This window comes from Artemia sp. Qi Xiang Cuo, chromosome 14 (assembly GCF_049724085.1).
Source record: "Artemia sp. Qi Xiang Cuo chromosome 14, ASM4972408v1, whole genome shotgun sequence".
In the NCBI taxonomy this organism is placed as follows: Eukaryota; Metazoa; Arthropoda; class Branchiopoda; order Anostraca; family Artemiidae; genus Artemia; species Artemia sp. Qi Xiang Cuo.
The window spans coordinates 23340433-23363394 of record NC_142807.1 but is presented as its reverse complement, the minus strand read 5'-3'; the positions used below and the strand labels follow the sequence as shown (position 1 = coordinate 23363394).

The 22962-nt window shown below is 31.9% G+C and overlaps 1 protein-coding gene across 1 annotated transcript in view; it reads right to left on the bottom strand.

The window, feature by feature from the left end:
- Nucleotides 1-22962, bottom strand: part of LOC148944280 (gamma-tubulin complex component 3 homolog) — a 90312-nt gene that overhangs the window by 40276 nt on the left and 27074 nt on the right. The window contains exons 5-9 of the mRNA XM_089099780.1: nucleotides 21406-21572; nucleotides 16019-16213; nucleotides 11749-11905; nucleotides 8229-8451; nucleotides 1804-1952 (exon numbers count right to left, since the gene is read on the bottom strand). Coding sequence (XP_088955906.1) covers nucleotides 1804-1952; nucleotides 8229-8451; nucleotides 11749-11905; nucleotides 16019-16213; nucleotides 21406-21572 — 891 coding nt within the window. The remainder of the gene's footprint in view (nucleotides 1-1803; nucleotides 1953-8228; nucleotides 8452-11748; nucleotides 11906-16018; nucleotides 16214-21405; nucleotides 21573-22962) is intronic.

The window sequence follows — 22962 nt, the reverse complement described above, 5'->3', positions numbered from 1 at the left end:
GATATTTGCAAGAACAGATAGACTTTAGGTCTATCTATACATAGCCAGTAGTCCAAAAACAGAAATAAACAAACAAGAACATAAAATTACGTCTTAAGCTGTTTTAACATCATGGTATAAAATCATCTTCCTAAGTTCGAATTTCCGAAGATGCAACTATATAAATCTTCAGTTTCTTTTTGAAGTCTTAATTTATGTGCAACAAAGGACACGTAATTGGTAAATATTATAAATACGTCATTTTAACAGTGCTAAATCTTAGCCGTTTAAGCCTTTTCTGAGAAAAATTCTGAAAAATAAAACATTACAGCGTGTACCATCATTGCCTGTCGTAGGTTTTGGAAGAAAAACTTGTTTATATTTTTTGACCAATTTCATCAAAAGCTCGACAAAATAAACCTTGAATTTGCAGTTGACGGATTTAGTAATAAGAAAAAAAAAGGAAATTTCGATTAATCGGCTCCTGAAGTTACTAAATAAAATTAATATGATATGCATGAAAATGTCCGCAACAAACGGTAAACTACAGACCAAGATTTATGCATTAAATGTATTTCAACCATAGGTATTATGAGCAACAAACCTATATTAAAAGTGTAATTTGCATATAGAGGATTGGTTAACGCCCTTTGTAGTTCAATGCTCAGCTGCCCACAAAGTTATTGTGAGGTCGTGGGTACAAGTCCCTAATATAATATCCCAATGTCCCTAATACAAGTCCCAAGTCCCCCTAATATAAGGACAAGTTCCTTAAAAAATTCCCTCTATATGTTTTGATGTGGTCACTAAAGTGGGATTGCTTACTTTCAAATTATAAAGTTGCAAAATCCGTTAACACTTGTCGGAAAATTTGCCGTGATGAGTAAGATAGCTTTCTGGTAAAATCTGAGAAAATGAAACCAAAACAAAGAAGGTGAATTCGGTAACAACTCCCTTACAGTTCTCATAGTTATTGCATACTATCTAACCTCTTTTATATCTGGTTTATCGATATAAACATTACATTTTACTTATTAACATCTCATTCCAAACGTTTATGTATATCAACATCTTTATATAGGCTAAAAAGCGTGATCAAGGTACATAAAAAATTGTCAATTAAGAAAAAGATATTCCACCGGTAGGATTCTAATATCGTAGTGGATTATAATTATTTTCTTTACCTTCTAAATTCATTGATGGATTGAGGTTAGGGAGGTTTCTTAACAAAGCCAATGACAAATAAACAATTCAGCTGACGAAAATTTCCCGAACCCAGTGTAACTAATAGACTTAAGACCTTAATAATATTGATAAGATCTTAATAGACTTAACACCTTATTAATAGACCCAGTGGAATTAATAGTTTAAATTAGCAGTATGATGAACACTAAATGTCGAAACTGCAATTGAACATTCTTGAGTATTGCTAAAAAACGAAAGTATCAGAATATAAGAAAAAAAAGACAAAAAAAAAGTATTGTCAAACGATTATTTTTCTAATTATTCAGTTGATCAGTTTCAAAAACAAGGAGCTTATTGAAGGATTAATTCTGCATGCGAATCGCTGGATAAAAACGTAATTATACGTTCTTGGAGAGTTCAAGAACTAGCTTTACTTGATTAAACAAAAAAATGTTCAAACGTTATTTTTTAGGAACGTTTAATGGCCAAGTGGAATCATTTCAAAAATCCAGATATTTTCTCAATTTCGATCCTTTGCATTCCCCCGTTATAATTCATTGTCCCTTGACTAATTTCAAAGATATAATAGACTTAAGGCATTCATAGGAGGTAATAATGATAGATATTAATCGTCTATACCTCCTTCTCTTATGAATTTGATGAGCTTCGCGTGGCCAGGTATTTCAGATGAATCTCCACATACTTCTCGAAGAAATCGTAAACTTTTGCCTGCTGTTAGAATCATCTGAGCGTCCTCTTTGCTTAGAAAACTAGGAACCATTGTCTGTCTAAAAAGAAGCAAGAAACATTTCAAATAAAATGTTAGTTTTTCAAGAGAGGTTTTTGTGGGTACCCCCTTTTTTGCTTAGTCGCGTCATATACTTTATGTAGCAATTAAACGGAGAGTGTAGCCACTTCACACATATGAGGTTTCTTGCAACAGCAACATTGTTGTAACAGCAGCATTTACACTAAAGTTATTTGGAATAGTGCTCACTTTTTCCATTTGCGGACACTAGGGTTCATCTCGTCTTTCCTGGCATTAAAGGACTAAAAAAATATAGCGTTTTCCAAGCCAAAACTGGCCATGTTCATTAAAAAAAAGAAAAAAAGTTTTAGTTTGCACCAGACGTTATATTAGGCGGAGAACAGCTCACTTACTTAAGTTTAGTATTTCCACTCAATAACAGTGAATATTTTTAAAACTGCAGCTTTGGGAGGAAAAATTATTGCTCAATCTCACTTAATATGCTGCTTGAAATATGATATGTTTATTGGCCAAGTCTGTCAAAGATCGTCAAAATCATTTGGTGTGAAACAAAAAGAAATCAGGCCACGTAAATGTTAGTCATTTTGTTTAACTATATAAATTTAGTATATGTATGTGTTACTGTGAAAGATCCAAATTAGAGAATGTCGACATTCACCGGTGAATGTTCGAAATTACTGTTTTTCTTCTTGGATTCAATCAACTTTGCCAGTCAGCTTTGTCAGTCTTATGCAAGGTTTGATGGTGACAGGTTGGATTAGGTATTCAACCAATTTCTGATATTTATAACCTATCTTAGGTTGTTCTGTAAGTGCTCTGGTTACAAAAAAATTAAGTTTACAACATAAAAAAAAACTATTCAAATAACTGCACGAAGGTTTACTATTAACAATTGAAGTATCAAGGACATCAAAATAAAAATATTTTCTGCTCCCTGCATTCATCTGAAGTCTACTCATAACTGAAAACACACGGTTTTGCAAAACAATTTTTTTCAACATTATAAAGTTTTAAGGGCATTATGACATTTCCGTCAGTGTTGTCACACTGAAAAATGAAAACAAATACGCGAAACTAATTCGTTTAGTTGGACAACGCTTTTATTCAGTCTCAATTCAGTCTTTGACTAGTTATATTGTACTTTTTGGATATGTTTCCTGGGATAATATATGAAAGGTTATTGGATCTAGGCTAAATAATTTACGTTAAAAAAAAGAAAAAATCTTGTAAACACTCAATTTCGCTTCAGGAAAAAACTACTAATCGATATGGCCACAATCAAACTTATTGAATTAGGTAAATGAGGCGTTAGAATTAGGTTTGATTCCAGCTGCTTTATTCCTAGATTTAAAGAAAGCCTTTGACACGAATGACCACAAAAAATTATTACTTGAGCTGGATAAAATCCGTTTGACTGGAGAGAGCTTCTTATGGTTTAACTCTTACTTCAATGGACGGAAGCAAACGGTGGTGAACGGGTGTTCAACTTCTGTAGCTAATAGGATAACATGCGGAGTACCCTGAGGGTCTATACTAGGTCCTTTTATTATTAATTTTTATTGATCCAATTAAGTATTGATTGTCAGAGGCTGGTATAATCCTTTTTGCAGGTGACACTCTTTCACTTGTTTTTGCGCTATCAGTTACTCTACTTTTTGGTAAATGAGAAAGGCATTGGTCGAATTTATTGAGTGGGCGGAATTAAATCTTTTGACATTAAATTATAACAAAACTAATTACATTTTATTTTCTCGGACATCTAGCATTGAAAATAACTCAAAATTAATAATAAATGGTAATCAAATAAAAACAATAAAGGTAACAAAGTATTTGGGTTTTATGATTACCGAAAATCTATCATGGAAAACACATTCTGATATTATAGCTTTAAAGTAGTCGAGATATTTGGTTGTGCTTCGCCAAGTTACAAACTTGGTTTCAAAGAAAATTCTTAGATTGCATTATTTTGCTATTTTTACCCATATATTTCCTATGGTTGCTCTGTATGGGCAAGTAATTTTGTTCCATGCTATAAGAAAATTCAAAAAATTCAAAATAAAGCTATTAAACTTTTGTCACCTAAGATATTCATAACTCAAAATATTAATGAATGTAACATTAAGAATCAAATTCTTTATATTTCAAAAACTAGAGATTATCAAGTTAGTATTTTAACATATGAATTATCTTAATAATATACTTCCCTCTTCTTTCCAAAATATTTTTTGCATTAATAGTGATCTCCATAGTCATGACACACGAGGAGCATCAAATCTAGTACATCAATTTAGAAATACTACTAGAGATTCTTCTGTAATAAATAATTTTGCTCCCAGTGTATGGAATATAATACCGGTTGCAATACGAAATGCAAATCATCTGGTAACCTTCAAGGCCACAGCTAAAAGATTTTCCCTTGCAAAAGAATAGTAATTATGTGTGTGTTTTATGTCAGTAGGATGGTTGTTGTATATGAGTGAATTGAGAAATATTTAGATTTTTAGTTTTTAGATTATCTTAACGATCTTTTCATTCCTAAAGACAACTGCGGCTTCAAAGAGAAGCTACACATTTTTAACGAGTTTCGTGCCAAATGTTATTATCTTATTTGTTTTGCTGACTTCAAACCCACGTTTCTTTTCTTAATGCGACATTTTATTTTTTGGTTGATTTTAAACCCACGTTTCTTTTATTAATGTGACATCTTACTTTTTGGCTGATTTTAAACCCACGTTTCTTTTTTTAATGTGAAATCTTATTTTTTGGCTGATTTTAAACCCACGTTTCTTTTTTTAATGTGATATCTTATTTTTTGGCTGAACCCATGTGTTTTTTTTTTAATGTGAGATCTTATTTTTTGGCTGATTTTAAACCCACGTTTCTTTTCTTAATGTGACGTCTTATTTTTCGGCTGATTTTAAATCCACGTTTCTTTTTTTAATTTGACATCTTACTTTTTGGCTGATTTTAAACTCACGTTTCTTTTTTTAATGTGACATTTTATTTTTTGGCTGATTTTAAACCATCGTTTTTTTTTAATGTGACATCTTATTTTTTGGCTGATTTTAAACCCACGTTTGTTTTTTTTAATGTGAAATCTTATTTCTTGGCTGATTTTAAAATCCACATTTCTTTTTTTAATGTGACATCTTTTATGGCTGATTTTAAACCCACGTTTCTTCTTTTAATGTGACATCTTATTTTTTGGCTGATTTTAAACCCCCTTTCCTTTTTTTAATGTGAGGTCTTAATTTTTGGCTGATTTTAAATCCAAGTTTCTTTTTTTAATGCGACATCTTATTTTTTGGCTGATTTTAAACCCACGTTTCTTTTTTTTTAATGTGACATCTTATTTTTTGGCTGATTTTAAACCCACGTTTCTTTTTTTAATGTGACATCCACTACTACCAAAATTGCATAGTTACATGTGGAGACCTCTTTCAGTAACAACTGAATGCCTCATTTCTCCTAAATTTTAAATAAGGAAATATAACATAATAATCAATTGAGATATATTCCTATATCCCATAAAATATACAATTAATATTTTTATTTTATAATTAATACTATAATATAATATACAATATTATATAATCCGGGTTGCAGCAGTAGCTAGCAACCTATTAAGAGACGATCATGTCCCTTAGTTAAAACTATAATAATCCATAACTCCTAAAAATAGAGTAAGATGAAAACAAGAAGTACACTATCAGAACCGCCTTGTACGGAACCCCTATATAAGAAACTTACAGTTCCTTGGATTGAACAACAAGGAAAATATATTGGCTTGAAAATAAAAAAAAAGTGGCTGAAACCGCGATATTCTGCATATACGGCATCTTTTTTTCTCTTTTTTTCCTCAGATAGCGGGCACTGGAACATTGTATATAATATTAGAATCAGTAATAAACTACAACAATTGTATAGGCTTCCACTTAACTAATTTAAACAATTAGATATCATTTTCGCCCTCCTTTGTGCTTTGCCCGCTTCGAAACAGATCTCTGAATTTGGCTCTGATTTATAACAACCCAATCCAAGCTACACGGAGTAATCATGATGCGTGTAAAACCATTATTTCCTTCAGCCTTCGTTAGAACGCGTTAATATACAACTGAATAAAAACAGCATGGACTTTCGTGAGCTCTATCTGCTTTTTTTGTGCTTCTTTTTGTAAACCCATCAGTAACAGTTTGTTAAGATTCCTCTCCAGGGCTTTCAAACAAAAAGTAAAGTAGAAAAAGCCTATACTATAAACTGCTCTTACTAAAAAAAGAAAAGGAAAAAAACCTAAAACGGAAAGCTTTCATGTAAAGAGATTAGATTTTCATGAGCTCATTGTGCTTATATTTGTCACGCAACCAGTAACAATTTGTAGACGTTTCTTTCCAGGGCTTTCAAACAAAGGAATAAGGTAGAAAAAAGTCTACAGTACAATCTGCCCTTACTATTAAAAAGAAAAAATAGTATAAATAGAAAGTTTTAAATAAATAGAAGCTTCTAAATCTCTGATACGAGACAGACCAGATAGATCAGATAGACCAGACATAAATTTCAAGTCTACCCCAAATAGACCAATTGAACAGAAACCAAGAATAATCGCGAAATTCCCAAAACTTCAGCAATGTCACAGGCCTTGGGGATTTGAAAAAATTATACTTTTATCTTTCAAGTTTGATTCTAGCTGGGCTGTTTACTCTTTCCGACGCATGTCCTGTACGCCTAATGAATGAATTTAAGTTAATTTCGCTTGATTATTTGATTTTACCCCCCCCCCCTCCTCCTCCTGAGAAAAAAATATGACCCCCTTCAAAAAATAATCTATCTTACTGAGATACTTAGTAATTTTTACCATTAAATTCTCTTTACAATGAAAAACACCAATTAAATTTTATGAATATATTTTTATGAAATGCAACCGAAGAAGGAATAATCTGTGCGAGCATGTCAATTAAAATTACTCATTGATGCAATTCGTGAATATTGCAAATGGCAGTAAGTCCTTTCTGTATGAACCTATAGTAAGAGTGCAGAGTGGAGTACTCTAACCGTTTGAATGACGACCAAAAACATAGCGACTGTATAATGTCATTCGACTCAACAGAAGTAAAAAAGCAGGATTAAAATTTAAAACAAGCACTAATGGGCTTCCCTGGTTATGCCCATGTTCACGTATCGTCAGCAGAAATCGTTATTGGTGGGTATAAACATAGGGACACAGATATGAGACCTGAGGATATCAGGCTGAGTGTGTTACACACTTCCGTTATTCGCATACAATAAGCGAAAAAAAACGTAAAGTTATTGTAATAAATAAATGGCAGAAAAACGAATAAAATTAAAATAATCAAGCCAAGCCTAAAAATAACGGATATTAAACCCTATTATAAATAAACAAATGAGCCCTAAAACGAACAGAAATTACCACAACTGATAGTCGGGCTATCACTCCCTTAACTCTAAAGCAAAGAATTTCGTTTGAATTAAACTGAAAACGCGTTGTATTTCAAACAGTATAGGAAAAATAAGGCAAATTCTGTCCACTTTAAGCTTGACTTAATAGATAATTATGTTGTTACTCTTATATTGTACGTTACTATCTATTATTATAATTATTGTAGTAAAACCTGCTTGAGTTCCAATACTGACCCAACTAGTTGCTCTAGTTTCCTTTTCTTTTTTTCTCCTGTTTCCTTTGAAGAGATTGCATTATCTTCATTGACTCTAGTATTGAATCATACACCAATACTCATGTGCTAGCATATTTTTAGATACCACTTGAACTTCCGTTATGCTATTATGAGCGTCTTTGTTTTCATCTTAAATATCTATGTTGCTACTACGTTATCTTGTATTTATCTTTAGTAGCCTTTGCCTTCAGTTATTGTGAGTTGTGCACATTTTATTCTTTTGTTCCTTTTTTTATTTTCTGCTTTGTCTTCAAATGAATAAATATGACTATTTCTGCTCCTTTTGGGTTTTTAAATCGCTCTTTCTTTTTCCTTGAAAACCCTTTATGAGAAGCACTTTTTTTTTAACTAATATATAGAAATACGTGCAAAAGTGCCGGTATCATCAGCTTTTTGTTGCCTTCTTCCACTCACCCGGGCCTTTGACTCTCACCGATTACGAACTCGGGCCGTCATCCCCTGCAAACATAGCTCCGAACCACCTCCCTCCACTCATCATAGCCAATTATCACCAGTCCACAAATATTTGCTGAGAGAGAGCATTCCTTATATCTCAACTCAGTGTCAGAAAAATTCTAAACTACTTCAAAAATGTGGTTACAAACCTGATTGAATATTTTGAGTCCCATAGTTCTTGGTCTGGTACCTTTTGATCGACTGAGATAAAGAATTCATTATAGGGGTCATCCAAACTTCCACTGAGTATCCACTCGGTGATCATAATTAGTAGAGGTTTGGCTGTCCGTCCAAGTACGTTCTCAACTGAGGAGTATATACCCTGATCACCTTGGAATGTATATGGAAATATGCAGGAAATCAACTCTCCGCCTGAAAAAAGTAGAAATCAAATATAGAAAGGAAAATGTAAAAGTATAAATGTAAATGAAGGAAATATATAAAATAAGGTTTAAGTAAACAAAAAAGTAGAATGTTTGAAAAAATATGCAGGAAACCGACTCTCCATCTAATAAAAGGAGAATTAAAGTTTAAAAGGAAAAAGCAAAATTTAAAAAGAATAAAAGTAAACAAAAGAAAATAAATGCACGAAAAAGTAGAACTTGGGTAAAAAGCATTGGCAATACAAAACTCAATTTTGCGGTCTTTCATGGTTTCATGTTCTTTATATTTGCAAAAGTAAAAAGTTTGAAGAAGCTGAAAAAAATAGCTTAGACTCTAAAAGGAAAATCAGAATATACGTCATATGAAGGTGAAGAAAAGAGATAAAGAAATAAAACATAAGTAAAAGCAAAAGTAGAATATTAGAAAAGTATATGCAGCAAATCCATTGTCGGTCTAATAAAAGAAGAATTAAGATTTAAAAAGAAAAATCAGAATTTAAAGAGTATAAGTGAAAAGAATTTAAGAAGCATAAGCGAAATAAAGCAAAAGAAAAAGTAGAACGTTAGAAAAAAGAAGTAGAATATTGACAATACAAAACTCAATATAATATGGGTTACGTATAACTTACAGCTTTTCATGGTAATGCACGATCTGAAGAGGAGCTGAAGAGGTAAGGGTGGGCTGGGAACGTAAGGGTGGGTAGGGGTTAAGGTAAGGTTGGCTGGGTGGGGGTGGGGAGAGGGAGTTGAGTATAATGAGTGATGGGGACTGGATTGGTTATTATTATTTTTCTTTTATATTATTATTTTTCTTTTATATTTTATTTATGTATTATCATTTTTAATTCAGTTATTTATTCATTTTTCTATATTTTTTTTTATTTATTTTTTATATATATATATATATATATATATATATATATATATATATATATATATATATATATATATATATATATATATATATAGGATACAGTTTATCTATTTTTAGTTTATTTATAATAGTTTTAATTAAATAGTTGAGGTTTACGTAAATAGTTGAGGTTTACGTAAATAGTTGAGTTAGTACGTAAGTAGTTACGTGGAGTTTCGCACGATCGCAAACCTTCATAGGTTTTCTCCAGCGTGAAAGTGTTGCTTAATTTATTTATTTGTTTATGAATGTGGATTAATAAACTTATGAACTTATCTGCAAAAACAGAATTTAAAGAAACTGATAAAAAAGGAATTTAAACTTTAAAAGCAGGGTGGCGAATGTGGTCCACAAGTCTCATTTGCGTAACGCCCAAGTACCACTGTTTTGAACCAGCTTGCTTACGTACTTTTAATGCGTCAGTGACGCTTTGACTAGAGGCACAAGAATGTCCCTTTCAATATATTTACATAAGTGAGAAACACCCCTGATTAGTTGAAAGTGATGTCATGCGATCAATTTCATTTAATCAAAGCCCATTTCATGATCCTCCTGGTTCGGATTGGCATTTCTGGTACTGCTGCCCAAGCATATTGACAGTGGGCAAGCGCACTGTTCAAATTTAGCGATACTTAAGCGTTCCATTTTTAAAATGAACGTGATAATTGTGGACAACATTCCCCGCCCTGAAAAGGTAAAGCAGAATATAAATCAAATCAACATAAATAAAGGATACAAAAATAACACAAGTAAATGACAAAAGTGGAATGTTAGAAAAAAATACGCAGGAAATTAACTTAAAACCTAAGAAAAGAAGAATCAAGATTTAAAAGGAAAAAGCAAAATTTTAAAAGTATACAGGCAAATACAAGGAACAAGAAAAAAAAAAGTAGAATGTTAGGGAAACAAGCTTGAATATCGGGCAATACAAAACAGAATTTATTGCGGGTAATGTGTAACTTATGGTTTTTCATGGTATTTAGCAAGTTGCAAAAGTAAAATGCAAAAAATATAAATACAAATAATTCTTTTAACTTTATTTTAATAATTATTAAAATAATCATTTTATCATAATATAACGAAAAAATAAGATGCAAGTACACACACTTAAAATTTTTAACAAATTGCTAGAAGACTGGCAATACAAAACAAAATTTATTACATGCCACGTATTCAGGTTTTTCTTGGTAACCCAATGTTGTTACTACTACAGAACTTGTTGCCACAGTGTTAGCTTTTTGAGGCTGACACACTGGCGCTAACCCTTAATCCACCCCACTAAATAATGTCACATGGCTCGCCAGTTTTTTAGTCAATAAGAGAAATCTTATGGGAGGCAGAAGGATCCTTCTCCATTCAATATTATGAAAACTACTGGGTTAACGCCTGAATTTCAAAATACCTCCCCCCAACCCCAAAACTCCACACACATTCACACTTTTCTATTTTAAATAACTACCCCCAACTATTTTCTTGAGTGACCCCCCCTCCCAATAAAGATCCTGAGATGTCCTATGGTCATATTAATGTTTACACTGTTATCAACCATTCCTTATTCGATCAAATAGTTTTAGTGATCAACTAAGATCACATTCTTCTAGTAGGCTACTTCATTTCAATCTTAATCTTTGAGGCTTAATTTTCAACTCTGTATACTTAGATGTGGAAATTTCTTCCTGTATATATATATATATATATATATATATATATATATATATATATATATATATATATATGTGTGTGTGTGTATATATATATATATATATATATATATATATATATATATATATATATATATATATATATATATATATATATATATATGTGTATATATATATATATATATATATATATATATATATATATATATATATATATATATATATATATATATATATATATATATATATATATATATATATATATATATATATATATATATATATATATATATATATATATATGTCTTTGTCTCAATTCCTCTCCAGCATGATCCAAATTGTTCAGCTTTCTCTTAATCCTTGTACGCTGTTTAGAAATTCTAGAAATAATATTCTAGAATAAAATTATTTTAGAAGTATCTATTCTAGAAATAACTAGAAAAAATTATTCAAGAAAAAAAGACTAATCTATAAATAAATAAACGCTGTTTAGAAAAAAATACTATTCAAGAAATAAATAAACGCTGTTTAGAGAAAAAGAATATTTTGGAAATAATAAGCATTTTTGGAATAACATAGACAAACAACCGAGGATAGCAACAACATCTATGAATAGCACGGAAAAAGCTATTGATGATAACAAAAAATAAAAATCAAAAATACCCAAAATCATTGGTTTATCATTTGCTTGAATTTTAAAGCCTAGACTTACCTTTGCTGTTCCGACAAGCATCAACCAATGATACCAGATTAGCTAAACGTTTCCTGGGTTCTAACGTCCATAGAAATAACCGATGAAGGGTAATATTTGGAACTGGTATATCTTCCATTGGTGTATCCACTGGAGAAATGTTACTTTTTGATGTCACCTATAGTGAATAAATATTAAGCTGCGTGCACAGAGGGCGATGTGTGGATGAACTTTCCAATAAGATTCATTCAAGGAGCCCCTATACCCCACAATTTTGGTTACACTCATCTTTAAACATCAGCTTCATTAGAGGCACTTTTTTTGTTGGTCCAAGGACTGTTACCTAGTAGGATGGAAAATACTTTCTAATTTAATTGGTTATATTTAACATTTAACGATTTCTTCGGGGGGAAAAGGGCGTGGGATGGGGGATAGTTCCCCTCCAATCTCTTTGGTCACTTAAGAAAGTCACTAAACTTTTGATTTCCATTCCAATGAACCTCTCCCCATTTTTTCAGGCCACTAGTTCGATACGATCATCCCTGCAAAAAAACAAATAAACACGTACCCGTGATCATTCTTGTGGCAAAAAATACAAAATTCCATATTTTTGTAGATAGGAGCTTGTCACCTATAAAGTGGGGTTCTCTGATATGCTAAATTTGATGGTGTGATTTTCATTAAAATCGCTTGACTTCTTGAATTTTACATATTTGGAATCAGCATAAAAGGCAAGCTTTTCATGTATCAACTTTCATCAAAATTTCGTTGTTTAGAGTTTCGGTTACTATTGGGCCGAGTCGCTCCTTATTTACAGTTCGTTATCACGAACTCTTTGATTCTAAGTATCTGAAAATTTGTCTAGTTTAAATTTACCTTCCTGAATTTAACAACCCTGAGAAAACCTGCCTGATTTTCTACAAAAAGGCAAACCTCCCCGGTAAGGAGAGTATTCTTGATAAAAATTACACTATCGAATTCAGTGCATCAAAGAAACCTCCCTATCTACAAAAATGCAAATTTTCCAAGATTACAGATGGTTGTTTATTTGCTTGTTTTACCCAGGAATGATAATGTCGATAAAATCTCATAAATTCTAACATTACATTTTAAGAATTATGCTTCCATTTCCTTTCACATACTTCTAAAATGGCACAAGTCCAGCAATTACATGTTGCAATTAAAATTCAAAAGCATCTATTAATTATCAATTATGCACATAAGGTAAATGATCCTCCGATGCACATAATAGTACAGTAAAATTAATTATAAAGATATATATTTGGCTCCCGTGCAACTGAACCCTCGCATACCCCTTGCAACCTAATCTATTTAACTGAACCCCCGTGCAACTCACCCTGTTTAACTGAGCCCCCATTTAACTCGATCCCCGTGCAACTCAACCTTCGTTTAACTCGAACTCGTCTAACTCAACCCCCATTCAACTCAAAATCCATGCAAGTCAGCCTTCATTCAACTCTAACTCCATTCAACTAAAGCCACATGCATATCAACCCTCCTTCAGCTTAACCTCCGTTTAATTCAGCCCTCATTCAATTCAACCATATTTAACTCAACCCTTATGCAGCTCAACCCCGTGAAATTCAACCCTCGTTTAACTCAACCCCCATTCACCTCCACCAATGCAATTCAACCCTCATGCAACATAGCCTCAAGTTAACTCAACACCTATTCGAATCAGCCCAATTCAGCTCAACCTTTCTTAAATCAACAACATACCTAGAACATGTAATTCAGCCCGTTTTGTTGGAACTGATAAAATTTGCCTCGAATGAAATGCTCTTTATTCATTGGTTAATTCTTATGGAAGTGTTTCTTATGCTGCTTTAATGCAAAACTATTCCTCCTCCTTCCCCCTCAAAAACAAAGATTTATCCTACTGGCTTATATATTTAAATTAGCAACATTTTTCATGCCTAGAGCCCTAAAACACCTATCTTTCATGGTTGCAGCAATGGGGTTGAATTTGGATTGAGTCAAGCAGGGTTGGGTTAAACAAGGTTTGAGTTAAATGAGGTTTGACTTGCACGGGGATTTAGCTGAATGAGGGTTGAGTTAAATATTGGTTGAGTTGCACGGGGGTTGAGTTGAACAGGGGTTGAGTTAAACAGTGGTTGAGTTAACGGGGTTTCAGGAAAGAGGGTTCAGTTAAATGGGTTGAGTTGAATGGGGCTCAATCAAGCGAGGGTTCAGTCACACGCACACCACATATTTATTTGTCTAAATTATATTTAATATATACATATAACACATTTCTATAAATAATAAATACTGTCGATATTGTAATTTTCAATACTTTAGTAATACAAAAATACTATAGCATGATTCTTATTACGTAACAACATTTATAATTAATGTGTATTTGCATATTTAGATAATACAATATTTTTAATTCTGTTTTTGTCTGGTGTAAAACTGGAGAACTCGGACACATGCACTTTCATAATATGAAGAATTCAAACGTTAGTTTAGGTTAAAAGTCATTCCATAAAAAGCTCTGTCCTTATTTTTTTTATATACGGGTTTCATTTTTTGCCAGAAATTGGCATTCATATTTGAAAACTCCTCTTCTAAGCACTCTAACCGGAAGCTCATAAAACTTGAAGTGCAAGTCAGTGCTATTTAAGTCTAACAATTTTACCGTTTATTCCTTCGGATCTGTGCTATTTTAAATTAATATTTCTGAAAGCAACACATTGATTTTTTTAACCTTAAGCAACAAGATATGTGTCAAGAGTATTTATTTTGAGATAGCACGCTTAATCCCAATTCTAAATTAAGGTCAAAACTTTCAGTCCCTTCATTGCACTTTTAGATGGGTCTAAAATCGCACCCCCCCCCCCCTTCCACCCAATCCCTCTTTTTTTAACAAACATTATATTACACATTAGTTTGTTTTTTTCCTTTTTTTTTTTTACAAAATAGCTTTTTCGTATTTCTAGATTATTCTTGTAATACAATTTCATACGCTTTCATAATTTTGATTGAACTGGATACTATCTGTGCAACCACGATATGATAGAGTGACTGATAAGTGTGACTGAGAGTGAATGTTATGATACTACAGGATAGCTCCCTCACCCCCCCCCCCCCCCCGTGAAAGAATGCGATACGTACTTTTTGTGAGGTCTCCTCTTTTTAGTCACTAATCACCCTCATTCCACATGACGTGATCACCCGTATTTAGTAGCAATAAGTATAACACTATCTAAACGGTACCATTAACAGAATAATAGACGATATTCAATAATAGATCGTTACATCAAGGACTAGAATATTATTCATACGTTAAATCAATAATAGAACTTTTATCAGAATGGAACGCTAAATCAGATAGTATAATGGATTTGGTCTTAATAATAGAATGTTCAATCAATATATTGACATATATATCAACCAATACAACGTCTATCAGTAATAGACCGTTATAGTACAATAGAACATTATTCAGGGTGCTGTATAAATAATAGACCTTTATACGTAATATAAATAATAGAGAGTTTTGTCTACTGATATCATTGAGCAGCTATCTGATCTGCACAAAATTAAGTCTGAAATGGCATATCAGTCTTTCAGCAATGTTTCACTGTACAATGTGTCCTCAACAGTGCTTTGATTTATTTGTTCTGTTAATGTTTTCTTCGATACTATATTTTGTTTCATGTTCTTTCCCTTCTTTTGTAAGTTTTTACTCCAATATTCATTTATTTTCATGTAAGCGGGCAACAAAGGAAAACTAGGACAACAAATAATTTGTATTTAAATAATAATACCAAATAAACATTCAAGTAATAAAACAATCTTTAGAAGCAATGTCTTTGCAGCCAACTAGACCTCAACTGGAGCTTCAATAGAAGATACACTGCAAGAAATACTACTGCCAGACATGCTCGTCCAAGAAGACAAAGCACAATGTAATGCATCCGTTTGGATTGGAGCCCCCCCCCCCTCGCCCTTCCAAGAGCAAAATCCAAATACGATGGAATAATTTAGGAAGTATTGGGCCACGGGAAGCCTCAATAGAGGCAGTGAAAACAGTCTAAAGCAACTTAAGACGCTACAGGGATAGGTCGAAAAGGGGAAAAGGGTAAGGGATTCAATCCAGCAGTGTCGAAGATGTTCTGTACCAAGTCGGCCCCAGTAAGACACGCATGAAAACACTCTGCTTCCAGAAATAGGATCAAGATCTTGCAGCTTCAAAATTCTGTCTTACCATTCCAGCCCCCTGCCTGAAAAAGGAGAAAAAAGAAGAAGAGAAAAGGAACCTTACCTGAGATTCAAATAAAGCAAGGAGACGATAAAACTCAAGAAGCTCAGCTTGAATAGCACTGACAAAAGCTTGTCCAACCATACCAACAGACGAATCACGAAGTTTATCTTCACAGAATTTGCTTATACGCATATACATAAAGCCCATTTCAATTATACTAAGACTTCTTTTGCGAATAGGAGAGGGCAGTTTGACCTTGAAAGAAAAGCCATGGGGAAACCAAAAACAAACTTTATAGGATATTGTTAGCGTATAATTTCTGAGGAAGAAGAAGAATTTTTTTAACCTAGAATTTAAAGTATCTCAAACGTTCACAATGAAACCGGAGTCGCACCCCGACATCTATTGCAGGCTGATCTATAGTACATAATCATCTTCTGGACAAAATTTCTTTAGTATTAAACAAAAAGTAGTTGAGCTTGGTGAATGAAACTTTCAAAGATTTTCCGGGATAGATATGTCAGCTGACCCTAGAAAGTGCCATTCACTTGTCTCTACTGCTTTCTTTAAAATAGTGAAGAAAGTTTGTCTGAAAAGCTTGATAAAATTAACCTGTTCAACTGAATCAAAAGATTCTTGGATTCTTGTTAAAAAAGAAGATCAACTGTAAAAGCAAGCATAATTATTCGTTCTAACACGTGGCGAGTAAATAGTGGGAAGTCAAAAGCTCAGAACCCTCTAATTTGCAATTTTAACCATAAAATCCCGTAAATGTGACATAAAATGATAATAATAGCAATTCTAATAATAACATAATAGTAATGTCGTATTTCAAGACTTTTCAGTCATATACAAAATAAAATTATGCATATAACATTAAAACATGTAGCGAAACATACGCGTAAGCGAAATCAATAAATTCGAATTTACTAGGATTAAAAAAAAGAAAAAAAAAATGAATGTAGCCTTTTTGGGAAATTACCAAATACTACTATATAACTTAGAGAAGGTGGTGTTAGGCAAATATAAATAGAAGCTACTCATCTCCCTAATCCCTGCTTCCCCTAAGTTTATTTGCTTTTGGCCTTTATTTTATTTGTGGCGTTTTGGGGGGAATACAGCCCCCCCCCCGTGAAAATACGTGCAGCGTGAACCCCTGATTTTCATCAGATCTTCAAAGAGTCATAATTGAACTAATTATGCAGAAAAGACTCAACCAACAAAAAGAGAATTGCTCTTGTTCCCTGCAGCTGACTTATCTAATACACCAATCTAATACATTTAATAACTGCTTATGCATAATGAATCCAAACTCATACCAACTGAACCTCTCAGTAGTAACTGCCGAGGGGGACAATACATACGACAAAACCTGTTCTTGAAAAAACGTGTTTTAATATAATTTGATGAAAAAAAAAATGGACTCGTTTTTATTTGTACAAATTTGAAGAAAAGGTTAACGAGGTTTTAAACATTTCAAGAAAAGCCAGACAGCCAGTCAGAGAGTTGTCAAGACAAAGATGTGGATTAGTCAAAGAAATTTGTCAGGAAAGATGAGAAAATAAAAAAGTATTCAGGTGAAACATATCACATTCTGTCTATCTGAAATAAAAAGTAATGTCCTGCAGCCAAATAACAAAAAAAGATTTGTAAAAAAAAATTCAAGAAAAGCCAGACAGCCAGTCAGAGAGTTGTCAAGACAAAGATGTGGATTAGTCAAAGAAATCTGTCAGGAAAGATGGGAAAATAAAAAAGTATTCAGGTCAAACATATCACATTCTGTCTATTTGAAATGCAACGTGATGTCCCGCAGCCAAACATCAAACACAAATCACTTTTTTTTTACACAAATAGAAAAGATTTTTTGACACCTTTTTTTTGACGCAAAGACCTTTTTTGACACAAATAGAAAAAGATTTGTGTCAAAAAATGGGGCTAAATCAGTTGATCTTGAGCGCGAACGAGAATATTTGAAGAATAAAACGAAGATCGAAAAAAGGAGGGACAGTATCTCCTTAATTGACGACACAAAGGTTTTAAATTCAGTTAGTACACACTTTTAGACATGCGATTTCTAATAATGTTTCACGGCAAATCCGGTCATAACGTCCAAATAAGGGTATACGACAAAAAAAGAACACGTAATGATAACAGTTCTTCGAACAGATCTTTTGAAGAGAATAATAGCAGAATCTACGATGAAAGCTAAACATGACTTTGTTGACATTACTTAACTTAATAATTAGTTTGAACTTCCACTTTATCATCTAAGCGGCTTTTTTTATATTAGAAGGTAATTTAGTCAACGAAATTTATATTTTAGCTGTTTTTCTACGTTCTCATGTTTGTGGTGTTTCCGTATTTTTCTTTTTTTTTTTATATTAGAAGGTAATTTAGTCTACGAAATTTATATTTTAGCTGTTTTGTGTTTTTCTACGTTCTCATGTTTGTGGTGTTTCCGTATTTTTCTTATTTTTTTTTACTTTTCTTGTTTCTTTTTTTATATTAGAAGGTAATTTAGTCTACGAAATTTATATTTTAGCTTTTTTGTGCTTTTCTACGTTCTCATGTTTGTGGTGTTTCCGTATTTTTCTTTTTTTTTCTTTTTTTATTTTTCTTTTTTTATATTAGAAGGTAATTTAGTCTACGAAATTTATATTTTAGCTGTTTTGTGTTTTTCTACGTTCTCATGTTTGTGGTGTTTCCGTATTTTTCTTTTTTTTTATATTAGAAGGTAATTTAGTCTACGAAATTTATATTTTAGCTGTTTTGTGTTTTTCTTCGTTCTTATATTTGTGGTGTTTTCGTATTTTTCTTTTTTTTTCTTTTTTTATTTTTCTTTTTTCTTTTTTTATATTAGAAGGTCATTTAGTCTACGAAATTTATATTTTAGCTGTTTTGTGTTTTTCTACGTTCTCATGTTTGTGGTGTTTCCGTATTTTTCTTTCTTTTCTTTTTTTTATTTTTTTATATTAGAAGGTAATTTAGTCTACGAAATTAATATTTTAGCTGTTTTGTGTTTTTCTACGTTCTTATGTTTGTGGTGTTTCTGTATTTTTCTTCTTTTTTTCTTTTTTTATATTGGAAGGTAATTTAGTCTACGGAATTAATATTTTAGCTGTTTTGTGCTTTTCTACGTTCTCATGTTTGTGGTGTTTCTGTATTTTTCTTTTTTTATATTAGAAGGTAATTTAGTCTACGAAATTTATATTTTAGCTGTTTTGTGTGTTTCTACGTTCTTATGTTTGTGGTGTTTCCGTAATTTTCTTTTTTTTTCTTTTTTTTTTATCTTTTTTATTTTTTCATATTAGAAGGTAATTTAGTATACGAAATTTATATTTTAGCTGTTTTGTGTTTTTCTACGTTCTCATGTTTGTGGTGTTTCCATATTTTTCTTTTTTCCTTTTTTTATTTTTCTTTTTTTTTTCTTTTTTTATATTAGAAGGTAATTTAGTCTACGAAATTTATATTTTAGCTGTTTTGTGTTTTTTTCGTTCTTATGTTTGTGGTGTTTCCTTATTTTTCTTCTTTTTTTTATATTAGAAGGTCATTTAGTCTACGAAATTTATATTTTAGCTGTTTTGTGTTTCTCTACGTTCTCATGTTTGTGGTGTTTCCGTATTTTTCTTTCTTTTCTGTTTTTCTTTTTCTTTTTTTGTATTAGAAGGTAATTTAGTCTACGAAATTTATATTTTAGCTGTTTTGTGTTTTTCTATGGTCTTATGTTTGTGGTGTTTCCGTATTTTTCTTTTTTTCTTTTTTTATATTAGAAGGTAATTTAGTCTATGAGAAATTAATATTTTAGCTGTTTTGTGTTTTTCTACGTCCTCGTGTTTGTGGTGTTTCCTTATTTTTCTTTTTTTCCTTTTTTTTTTTCTTTTTCTTTTTTTCTTTTTTTTATATTAGAAGGTAATTTAGTCTACGAAATTTATATTTTAGCTGTTTTGTGTTTTTCTACGTTCTTATGTTTGTGGCGTTTCCGTACTTTTCTTTCTTTTTTTTTTTTTTTTTTTAATTTTAGAAGTTAATTTATTCTACGAAATTTATATTTTAGCTGTTTTGTGTTTTTCTACGTTCACATGTTTGTGGTGTTTCCGTATTTTTCTTTTTTTTATATTAGAAGGTAATTTAGTGTACAAAGTTTATATTTTAGCTGTTTTGTGCTTTTCTACGTTCTTTTCTACGCTGTTTTTCTCTCCGTATTTTTCTTTTTTTCCTTTTTTTATTTTTCTTTTTTTCTTTTTTTATATTAGAAGGTAATTTAGTCTACGAAATATACATTTTAGCTGTTTTGTGTTTTTCTACGTTCTTATGTTTGTGGTGTTTCCGTATTTTTCTTCTTTTTTTTTATTTTGTTATATTTCTTTTTTTTTATATTAGAAGGTAATTTAGTCTACGAAATTTATATTTTAGCTTTTTTGTGCTTTTCTACGTTCTCATGTTTGTGGTGTTTCCGTATTTTTCTTTTTTTTTCTTTTTTTCTTTTTCTTTTTTTTATATTAGAAGGTAATTTAGTCTACGAAATTTATATTTTAGCTGTTTTGTGTTTTTCTACGTTCTTATGTTTGTGGCGTTTCCATATTTTTCTTTCTTTTTTTTTTCTTTTTCTTTTTTTCATATTAGAAGGTAATTTAGTCTACGAAATTTATATTTTAGCTGTTTTGTGTTTTTCTACGTTCTCATGTTTGTGGTGTTTCCGTATGTTTCTTAATTCTCCCGTTTTTGGTATACAAAAAACAAACAGACTTTACAACTGAGCGAAAACGTTTTGTCTAGATATAATACACAGTGATATGATTAGATACATAGACATAACTTGGATGAATAGATATATTTAGATATAATTAAGGGGAATAAAATAAGATAAATAGATATAATAAGATTAAAATATTTAATTAGATAAACAGATATAACTTGAACGCAATAGAGTTCTAAAATATGGCAGGTCAATGTTGCCACAGAATTGAAGATAGCGTTGCAGCTGAGGTCGCCAGATTTCTATAGTTAATCCATTTTTTAACCTATTTGGGTTGGTACTAAAAACATTCTGATGAATCTTTTAATTCTAAGAAAAAGTTACCCGAAAAAGTCATGTCTGATTTTAACAGATAAAGCTTCGCTGATCAAATAATTCTTTAAACACGAGAAAAATTTCCAAAGTCACACACTTCTAAAATTATTAAAATAAAGAACTGTTCCTTTTCGAAAAATTCAAATTAAGATATTTGAAATCAGTAAAAGAAGTCGTATTAGAAATAGAAGGAGAAAAAACAAATTAGGAGTTCTTTAAGTCTCAGAAAGAAGAAAATCGCCCAATATTTTTAAAAATGATTTCCTGACTGTTGTTCTGCGAAAACGCTACGCCATAGTTGAGTAAACGATTAAACAACCAAAAAAGATTGCACAAAAGGGCAAGCATAATCCAAAAATCTGGCAACCATGCTTACAGATTCATCCACTCTGAAACCATCTTTATCAGCAGACATCCGGATTATTTCACCTCCTATACCTTGAAGTGCAAATATTATTTCTCTCAATAACTTCTTGTGTGAACTAGGATTAGCATCAATACCATTTTCAAATGCACGGAGCTGTCTTGGAGGATGCGATACAGCTGCAAAAGTCATTTTGATACGTTAGTTACAAACAGAACTATATTGGATAGTGAAAATGTAAGAAAAATATTAGCAGAGGACTGGATCATAAAAGGCATTCACACGTTTAACAAACAAATTTTTTTCCTTTAAAGATAATATTTATTTAGTCTAAACTTTAGTACTTTACATTTTTTTATTTCTTACAATTGACTTTCTTTCTCTTAATTTCTCTTCATTTTTTCTTACATCTTTTCTTATTTTAAAAATATTTTCCTGAGTTTACACTTACAATTTATTTATTAATTTTTATGTTTAATAGGGGCAAGAGAGAAGTGGATAAAATACTTTTTTTAATGTTTAAGTGCATAAGCGCCTGAAGAGGTTTTTTTTTCTTTTGAGACAAACATATATTAATTAATCCATTATAACCCACTTAATACACACGTAAGCAACGGTGGATTAAAAATAAGAAAAAACGGTACAAGAGAAAAATACATAATCACCAAAAAAATTGGACAAGACGGTGGTGAGGGCATGAGCCAAGGCCGTATATTTCATATAGATGGTGCTGCTAAACTCTAGTTTAGTTTGTTTATGTGGAGTTCTCAACTGTTTTTGATGGTGCATTCTTTCAAGGAATTGGCCTCCCTATATTTGTAATCATAATGACTTTTACCTATCAAAAAGAATGTTTAAGAAGACTTAATTCATTTCATCTGACTACAACGTCATTTACATTTGTCAGTCACCAGAGGACTCCCTGCTTAAAAAAAAGCGTAGACGGCGTGGAAAGAGAGGCGGGTGGCGAGGCAGACAGACGGCCATACCCGTTCATGTTTCTGAGGAACGTCGTTCTGACCGGAGGACGGCTGTATGTGAACCAAGGACTCTTGTGAAAATAAGATGTTTGCAAAGGTACGAAATTCCTCCCACTCTTTCTCCATCACAGCTACAGCCGATCTTACTGTGTTCCTCTGATGAACTTCCCCCGCTGTTACGTCCTGAACAGTTATCAGCTCAGGCAAAGTTTCCGAATTTTATTCTGTGTAATGCCCGATCCTTAACAAATAAAGTTGACGAGATGGAGATACTGCTGAGAGAAGTGAGTGTTCCTATTGCTGCAGTTACCGAATGCTGGGATATCACTGATGAAATGGGTAGAATAAAAGGCTACACTAGCTATTTCAACACTCGCCGTGATAGAGGTTTGAGTAGAAAAGGTGGTGGCGTTGGTATCTATATTCGTAATGACATTTCCTCTAAGCTGTTAAATATACCCACCGATTCGTGTCACGAAGTTGTCTGGGTAGAGTGCAAGCCATCCAAACTATCAAAAAAGTTCTCATGTTTGATAATTGCATCTGTGTATTACCCAGAGAGTGCAAAAAATAGGAAAGAGCTTATCAG